The sequence below is a fragment of the Arachis ipaensis genome, chromosome B07 (genome assembly GCF_000816755.2).
Source record: "Arachis ipaensis cultivar K30076 chromosome B07, Araip1.1, whole genome shotgun sequence".
Lineage (NCBI taxonomy): Eukaryota > Viridiplantae > Streptophyta > Magnoliopsida > Fabales > Fabaceae > Arachis > Arachis ipaensis.
Genome location: NC_029791.2, coordinates 95692604 through 95702120, shown reverse-complemented (window position 1 = coordinate 95702120; position 9517 = coordinate 95692604). Strand labels below are relative to the sequence as shown.

Below are 9517 nucleotides of genomic sequence, written 5' to 3'. Positions count from 1 at the left end.
GTATTAATACTTTTATTAATGTTATTGTTAATACTAATTATAATTATTAAAAAAAAATATTCTTTTCGTAGGCTATCAGGAATTTGTTGTCTAAAAAACTTGATTCGTCAGAGACCCTTAATGAGGTAGCTGTAGCGATCTTAGTATTGACTGGGTTTCAACATGTTTCGCGAGTAGGCAAAATGAGAGGTCATTCTACACTACTGAGTGCATTAGTGGAACGATGAAGGCCAAAAACTCACATGTTTCAACTTCCAGTCGGCGAAGTGACGGTGACGCTGGAAGACGTGACACATATACTTGACCTCCTGGTTAATGGGGAGCCCGTCACAGGTAGAACAGACAGCAGTCACCAGTTTTTGGTGGAGAACTGCATCGCTTGTTTTGGTCGGGAGCCTGGTCCACAAGATCACGTCTTAGGCAAGGTGAATCTTGCATGGGTCCGGTGGTACAGAGACACCGAACCGTGTGACACGTAGGAGTCCATTGAGTAGTACATCCGGGCTCACATTTTCTGCATGCTCGGAATGGTTGTGTTTCCGGATAAGTCTATCACTTCATTGAACTCGAAGTTTTTGCCTCCACTTCGAGATTTTCACCGGATTTCACTATACAGTTGGGGGGCAGCCAGTCTAGTACATCTATACAGATCGTTGTGTCGTGCATCATGATACAACTGTAAAGAGATAGATGGGCCACTCATACTACTTTTTGTTTGGGCGTGGGAGCGTATGCCGTTCCTAGCGCCTATTTCCCACGATCAGTTCGTCGATGTTGTTGTTTCACTTGCGTGACGGTATTATTTTTTATTGTTATTATTATTGTTGTTATTATTGTTATTGTTATTTTTATTGTTGTTCTTATTGCAATCATTCTAATTTTGTTTAGGTGGAGTCATTGGCGCCAACATACAAGATATATACAGAAGCCTACTGCGCATTTTAGACGATGACTCAATGACATGGAAGTCGACGATATAAGTTTTAACCTTTTATGTTAGGCTGCTTATTTAGAATAACAATTTTACTAATCAGCCTCGTGGTTACTAATGTGCAGTTTATATGGTGCCCGTATATGAGAGTAGGGGTTCCGGAGTACCTCGCTGTAAATTTGTTAATGTGCTCCACAAAGTCACCATTAGTGTCATTCGAGTGTATAGAGTGGTACCCGATAGACCGAATTAGACGACAGTTTGGGTTGCAACAGCTTCCACGAGACCCGGCTTTCGAGATTGGTTGTGATCATTGTAGGCGGTTGACAGGCCCACAGAACCATGATTAGAGAGATAGGAACATTCAATGGGTTAACTTGTGGATATCTGGCCGCTATAATACACTGCAGTTAGGGGACGAGATTGTCGACTTTCATCATCTCCCGGTGTACTACGATTGTTACATATAGCAGTACGGGCATCACCTACGACTGTCAGATAGAGTTATAGGTGAAGAAGCTGACACGAATGAACCACAGGAACAGCAGGAAGAACTAGCTGGACCTCAGCAACAAATTCCCCCTCATGAGCACCAGTATTAGGCACCGGGCTATGACCAAGGATTTCAGGTATCATTAAGGTTTATTATCATTAATGTTACCGTTATTAATTATTATTAATGATTCCGTTATTAATTATTATTATTCAAGTTGATTAATTATTATCTAGGTTTCAGTATATGAGCACCACTTTCAGGCCCCGGCATATGAACACCAGTTCCAGATGCCAGGGAATGAGCAGTAATTTCAGGACCCAACATATGGCCAGCAGTTTCAGGCACTGGCCTATGGCCAACAGCAGTTTTTGGTATATGAGCAACAACAGCAGTGGCCGGCGTGGGAGTAGCAACAACCGTACATGTCGGAACTACAACCACCTCAGGCAGCGGAACCTTACATACCACAGATGGTAATTCCAACCGATTGTCAATTCAGTCCTTGCATGGAATTGATTCCATCAGCTTCTCTCAGGTCCTGAGGGACACAAATTATCTGTTTTCGACGCCAGAGCAGCAAGGGCCTAGTGCATCTGAGCAGTCTGTTGGTCGTCACGCCACATCAGGTAATGCCAGTGACTTCTCGATGGATCGCTCGCCATGTCATGTAGTTCCTCACTGTCCTTTTGCACCACCGCGTACCGAGTTGTTTGATTTGAATGAATACCTGCAGCATGAGGAGGGATTTCTAGGACATGACCTTCAGCACAAGTATGATTATAGCGTTGTGAGTGCTCCGGGCATAAGTGGTTCCGGTTTGTACGACATTAGCGGTGCTTCTGACATTGGCGGTGGTTTGGATGCCGGTATTCCTCAGGGTCATCCGTATAATTTACGGACACAGACTGTGCCCCCGGATAAATACACCCCATCTCAGTATTCGAAGAAGACACCGAGGAAGTAAGTTGTTGCAATTTATCTTATACTGTTCAGTATAGCTTTGTATTCAGTGTTGTTACTTATATTCAGTATTGTATCTCGTATTGTATATTTAGATGTTTCTATTTTTTCTTGTACTTATTATGGTATGTTTAGCTTTGTTATCGTACTTTTCTGTTTGAGACCAATTTGTTGCACTTTTTATCTAACTTCGTATTTATTATTCAATGTTTACCGCATGCATAAATAAATTGCGCAAACACATAAAAAAGCTTACACGCTAATGGGCGAGGATCGCGCATATCCCATGAATCCATCTCATTCAAGTAACGGGTTGACTTCGGTCTTTCTTTTGTCGTGCACCACAATGTCCAGTTTGTGATCACTTTCACTCCTTCATATCTAGCCTACGTAGATAGGACACCCAGAACAAACTCACCTCTGTAGACCTTGTAAATTTCAGACATCTTATACACGTCATGCACATATACTTGCCAATGAAGATGCTAGTTAGTGCAATATGCAAGGATGTGACAACATGGGAGTCGCTCAACCTGGAAATGACCACAATCACAGTGTCGTTGCGCAAGGTTAACAGTGTAAATGGAACCATCTTGCATTTTGCGAACCTCAAACATCTCATTGCGCCTGTCGAACTGATTGACCATAATGTTTCCTGCACGTCGAAAACTTTCTTCCACTCTTTTGAAAATTCTGAATACGTGAATCCGTCACGGACACGCTCATGAGCCTCGGCGCTCTTTCGAGTAAATAATTCGTTTAGCCGATAGAAAGTAGACCTAACAATGGCAGTCATAGGAAAGTTGTGTGCACCCTTCAGGACAGAATCTATGCACTCTACCAAGTTTGTCGTCATATGTCCCTAACGATGACCCCGTTGAATTCCAACACCCATTGCTGAACACCGATCTCATCACACCATTGAGTATATGCCTCACCCCACTCTTTAAGCCTTTGGTAGTTTTTGTTGTACTCTTGTTCCATCCTAGAATAGCATATTGAACAAACCATGTAATCATAAGCAGGTGCCACAAAATTACTATGAATAGGACCATAACAACGAATTCAAATACCTGTGTTAACCACGAGTTTATGCAAATACGGAGCCTTGAACCTCCTTAAGAAATTGGACCCGATGTGCTTGATGCAGAATATGTGCCACACTCTTGGTGGTGATCATGCATCATTACTGCGAGCTATCACTGCGTCGATGGAATTATCTCGGTCAGAAAATTGTCCACGCCATCAATGGTAACAACATATCTCCGCAAATTGGTTAGGAAAAACTCCCACGCGTTTTCCATCTCACCATCGACTATCGCAAATGCAATAGGCACAATGTTTTGGTTCCCATCTTGTGCAACCGCATCTAGAAGTTCACCTTTATATTTTCCGTACAGGTGTGAGCCATCAACCTGCACCAATGGCTTGCAGTGTCTGAATGCTACAATACACGGATAGAAATTCCAAAAAATGCGATGGAGAATTCTTTCACCTTGAATCTCCTCACTCTCACGATAAACAGGGAGCGTTTTTATTTTAACACGGGAGCTTGGCATCTTCGCAGTCGTTGCTTTCAACCATACTAGCAGAGTCTGGTAAGAAACTTACCAATCACCGAAAATGTTTGCGATAGATTTCTGCTTTGCCAACCAAGCCTTGCGGTAACTTACAGTGTACTTGAATCTGGACTGAACTTCTGCAATAATAGACTTCACCTTTATCGACGGATTTTCTTCAACCAATGGCCTAATGGCATCTGCAATTGTGTCTGAGTCCAACTTGGCATGATCTTGTAAAATCGTGCCCATGGTGCACGTGTGTTTGTCGTTGTATCTCCTGATCTCCCAACACCCATTCTTTCAAATCAAGCTAGCTCGGATAAGTCAATCGCACCTTGCACCATAACCCTTGCATTTCGCATAGAATGTCTGCGGCTCAGACTCATAAACAGTGTAATCAACTCCTCTAGAGATAGTGTAGCTTTTGATTGCAGACATCACTGACTCTCTAGAACCAAATTTCATTCCGACACTAAACTCACCATCTTACGCCGCAACATTGCCTTCAGCTACGACATGCGAACCACCGTCAGTCGGAGAAGGCAAATAAAATAAATAGTAGTGGTAACTTTAATTAATAACCATAAGATAACATACCGATATTTGCATACTCAGGAAATTTCGGGGCATGCATGGCTTCGAGATCCAGAGTCCGCATAAAACATGGAATGCCAAAGGGTGCTGACTTACAATCGCATGCGCCTCATTTTGTACCGCCGGATTGCCTGCCAAGTCTCCGTCATCGTTTTCATCATCGATTTCATAGTTGGCTTCAAACTCCTCTTCACTGTCATTGTTATTTTTTTCCCAATCTATATCCTCGAGTTCATCAACGTTGACATCGTCGCCAACTGCATCCATCCCCGTATGCTGTTCTTACAAAGATCATTTTGTAACTCTACAAAACTCATGGTACATAGAATAGCAAATAAAAACGGACATTCACAAATAAAAGTCACTCCTTCGTGTGTGTTTTTGGTATAATCTCACCGTTATAATACACTCACATATTTGCAATACCTTCCATAACCTCAACCTCACCTAACCCGACTTTTTTAACACAACTAATTGTCAAAAAAACTCACAAGTATGAGATATATGAAAGAAAGAGAAATGGGAGTAGAATGAAAGTGAGGTACAACTTGGGTTGAATTGAGTTTTGTATTTATAGGCAAGGCTGATAAACTCATATTTTATGATATATTTTGTGCTCAATTTAAGTGATTTATTCAACCCTTCACCCACTTATTCATGTGAAATTGCATGGTTTTACTTTCCCTTCCTTATTATGTGATGTATGTGAAAAACATGTTTCCTTTGCTTTAAAAATAATTATTTTAATTACCTTTTATTACCATTCGATGCCGTGATTTGTGTGTTGAGTATTTTCAGATCTCCTAAGGCAGGAATGATTTAAAGGATGGAAAGGAAACATACAAAAATGGAAGGAAAGCACAAAATGGAGTTTTTGAAGAAACTGGCAGCGACGCGAACGCATGGACGACGCGGCCGCATGCTTAGCACGAAAAGGCAGTGACGCGAACGCATGACTGACGCGGACGCGCGCCTTGAGCAGAACGCAGAGGACGCGTACGCGTGACCGAAGCGAACGCGTAATAAGGAAAAATCCAGATGACGCGACCGCGTGACAAACGCCACGCACCAGAAACTGCAGAAAACGCTCCCAGCGATTTCTGAAAGCCTTTTTGGCCCAGATCCAAGTACAGAAAGCAGAGATTAGAGGTTAAAAAGTGGGGGAATGCATCCATTCAAAAGGGAGGCCCTCAATTATTCACTTTTCATAGTTTAGATGTAGTTTTTAGAGGGAGAGGTTCTCTCCTCTCTCTTAGGTTTTAGGATTAGGATTCCTCTTAAAGGATTTAGGACTTCAACTCTTCATCAGGTTCAATATTTTTTTACTTTATATTTCTCTTTTACTTTCAGATACTTTAATGTTCTCATTTAATTACTTATGTTGCCAAATTGGCTTATGAACCATTCATGTTAGGATTTTTTTTATTTAATATAAACTGAGGTATTTCAGATTTGTGATTCTTATTTAGCTTTTTATATTCCTGGCTTAAATTGATTAATTGGTAACTCTTGAGTTGTCAAACTCATCGTGATTGATAATTATTATCTTTGCTGATTGATCTAAATTCCTATAACTCTAGTCCTTCCTTAGGAGTTGACTAGGACTTTAGGTGTTAAATTGATTTATCCACTTGACTTACCTTCATAGTTAGAGGTTGACTTAGTGGGAGCAAAATATAATTCTCATCACCATTGATAAGGATAAATAGGATAGGACTTCTAATTTTCATACCTTGCCAAGAGTTTATTTTACAGTTATTTATTTATTTTACTTGTCATTTAAATTACTTGTCCCTTACTTTCAAAACCCCCAATTTACAAAACTCATAACCAATAATAAAAACACCTCCCTGCAGTTCCTTGAGAAGACGACCCGAAGTTTAAATACTTCGATTATCAATTTTAAAGGGATTTGTTACTTGTGACAACCAAAACGTTTGTACGAAAGAATTTTCTGTTGGTTTAGAAGCTATACTTACAACAAGATCATATTTTTATATTTCTTTACCAATAGAAAAATCGATCGTCAAAGATTCTCGATTAAAATATTATTTTTATATAAAACGTAGGCTGCATTTTGCAGCTTCCAAAAAACTTTTTTGACCCACTTAAAACGCAACCTGCATTTTTAGGTTTCCAAAAAATAAAAATAAAAAAAGTCAATTTCTAAACACAACCTGTATTTTGAATTTTCAAAAAATAAAAAAAAATTGCCCATTTCCAAATGCAACCTGCATTTTGGGCTAAAAACCACAAACAAAAAATTAAAAATTAAAAAAACTGAAACTTTATAAACATAGCCTGCCCTTTGGTTGCACAAAAAAATTGAAAAAGGTAATAAAGACAAAACATAACCTACATTTTAACAGGACAAATGTTTGATATACGTCCATTTTATTGCATTACATTGTAATCATTCCCATTTTGAAAAAAATCAGCCAACAAAAAATGAGGATATTTCTAAAATATAAATCTCGAAATTACTTTTTCCCCGACAGTAACGTACAGCTGAACACAAAAATTGAAAGCAAATAAAAGTGAGCGAAGGGAACGACTGTCGCAGTCTCGCAGACGCCAAATTAAAGGCTACGTTGCTGCATCTTATAAAAATAAATAAGAGCAATGCTAGGGGCCAGCAACTTTTGTGATTGGTAGCCATCAAATAGCCATCAATGATGATCTAATGATGTGAGATTGATGTGAGTTTTCATCTAATGACTCACCTTTCTCTGCTGGCTACATGCTGGCCAAAATTCAACAAAACTGCTGCCCCCTAGACTTTTCCAATAAATAATAATATACAAGAAACAATAAAAAATCAAATAGTTTAGAAAATAAACAAACGTTACCCGATTCTGAAAATACAGCAAATACAAAAGAAAGGTTCAATTTGTGATTCAGGAAGAATTGAAGCTCTCTATTCTTGATATGTTATCGTGTAGAATACTACTATAGCTTAGTGTATATATAGTTTTAATCATGTTGACATGTATATATAATAGATGCTTAGATACATGGCCGGAGATTATTAACCACATGAATTTTCATTACTATAAGAAACCTTAGCTTAGCTTGTATGTGTAGCGCAGCTATTATATCTTCTTACAAGGAACAATAATGTAACGCACGATGGTGTTGGTACTTCAATTATTCTTTGTATGCAAAGACAAATATATAGATTATATATATAATGTTATACTGATATGTCCATATCAAAGGTCAGTGCACGCACGTAGCAACAGAAACATTAATTAATTAATTAAAAATCGACATATATATATATATATATATATATATTAGCTTAACATATATACTACACATACATAGGTACGCATATACAATAAGTTAATAATTAATTAATTAACTAATTAAGGTAAATATGCATGCATGCACATACATTATTTTACAGAAGGTGATGATGATGATGATGAGGCCAAGATTGAATCCCAAGAGGAGCATCGTCGAGTATGTGCAGCATAGAAGCCGAAGAAGAAGACATCATCATTATTTCAGCATTGTTATTATTATTATTATTATTATTATTAGGAGTAGGTGAAGGTCCTCCTGATGAGAATGCTATCAAGCCAGCAGCAGCAGCATCCATTATCTCAACACTACTAGCAGTATTATTAGCGTTGCAGTTATTATTATTGTTATTACCACTGTCGATCCAATGCAATAAGTTGGGATAATCTTCTAGAAGCTGTTGGTATTGGAAGAATGATGGAGAAGGAGGCACTGTTTTTGTTAATTTAGTAGACTTGTTGAGCTTAAGCGAGTGTTGGGAGGAAGGTGGTGGTGGAGGGTAATGGTTGCTGTTAATTGTTGATGATCTGGTTTTAGTGGTTTCTTCAGGGATTGGGAAAGGATGAAGCAATGGCGAGAGGAGGTTTTGATTATGATTATGAGAGTGGGAGATATGGTCATTGAACAGGGATGATGGGGTTTGGAATAATAATAATGGATCGTGTTGTTGCTGATGCTGCAGTTGATGATGAAGTAGCAGAGGAGGAGGAGTAGTAGTAGGAGCTCTCTTTTCCCCACTTTTATGAAATATTCTGCATATTACCCACTCATCCTGCATCTCTCAAACAATTAATTAATTAAGATGGCTCTCTAGGAATTCACATGTGGGAATGAATAGTAGGTAGAAAAGATGGATTGGATCACATGAAGACAAGAGAAACAAGAGCAGAGAGTAAAAAGGGTCAAGTTTAGGAACAGGAAATGATTCATTAGTCAACCCAAAAGTGAAGACATAACTTGATTCACACGGTACACAGAAGCCAATGTAAGTAAGAGTGATTGCTTTGGGTGTATGTACCTTAGAGAGGGAAGGAGAGCTGTGAGGGTCCAACCGGAACTCATGCATTACCCATTTAGTCTTCTGACCGCGGGGGGCCCTCCCTTTGTAGAACACCAACGTCTTCTTCATCCCAACAAGGCCACCGCCGCCGTAGACTTGCTTGTCCTTGCCGGTAGCCTTCCAGTACCCAGCAGCGGTTGCTCTGTTAGTTCTGAGGCCCGTTGGGTATTTTCTGTCTCTCACACTGTACAGATACCACTCTCTCTCCCCCATCTTTGCCACTTCTGCCGTACATGCCATTTCATCCACCAACATCACATTCACATTTTTTCTTTTTTAAAGAAAGAAAGAACTCAACACTTACAGCCAAGCTTATTACGATTGAAGAATAAATTAAATTAAATTCAGACCTGGAAGTTCCCATGGCTCGCATCGATTGAGATCAACCTCCACAAAGTTGACATGAGTAGTAGTAGTAGTAGCAGTAGTAGCATTTGTATTATTGAAGACCTTGGAAGCCAAATAGAAGGTAATGAGTTCTTGATCAGTTGGGTGAAACCTGAAACCCGGTGGCAAACCTTGAGCGTTTCTCTTTTCATGATCACTCAGCTCACACGCTAGCTCTTCCATTGATAGCATCATCATCATCATCATCTATGTATCACACA

The 9517-nt window shown here is 39.4% G+C and overlaps 1 protein-coding gene and 1 long non-coding RNA gene across 2 annotated transcripts in view; one reads left to right on the top strand and one right to left on the bottom strand.

Annotated features, from left to right (window-relative positions):
- LOC110264281 overlaps window positions 7159-9517 on the top strand; it is a 25722-nt gene continuing 23363 nt past the window's right edge. The window contains exon 1 of the long non-coding RNA XR_002350152.1: window positions 7159-7368. This is a non-coding gene — a long non-coding RNA (uncharacterized LOC110264281). The remainder of the gene's footprint in view (window positions 7369-9517) is intronic.
- LOC107607453 (protein CUP-SHAPED COTYLEDON 3) lies at window positions 7894-9509 on the bottom strand. Its single transcript, XM_016309409.2, has 3 exons — window positions 9260-9509; window positions 8868-9133; window positions 7894-8621 (listed from the first exon to the last, which is right to left on the bottom strand). Exons 1-3 carry the CDS (start codon window positions 9501-9503, stop codon window positions 7947-7949), a joined length of 1185 nt encoding a protein of 394 aa, XP_016164895.2. The 5' UTR covers window positions 9504-9509; the 3' UTR covers window positions 7894-7946.

Bases quoted from the DNA above. Each gene is read 5' to 3' on its own strand.
- LOC107607453 (XM_016309409.2), bottom strand. From the start codon at position 9,503: ATGATGATGATGATGATGCTATCAATGGAAGAGCTAGCGTGTGAGCTG. The intron at 9,134-9,259 runs GTCTGAATTTAA...CATGTACGGCAG, and splicing joins CGAGCCATGGGAACTTCCAG to AAGTGGCAAAGATGGGGGAG. The intron at 8,622-8,867 runs GTACATACACCC...TGAGAGATGCAG, and splicing joins GCTCTCCTTCCCTCTCTAAG to GATGAGTGGGTAATATGCAG.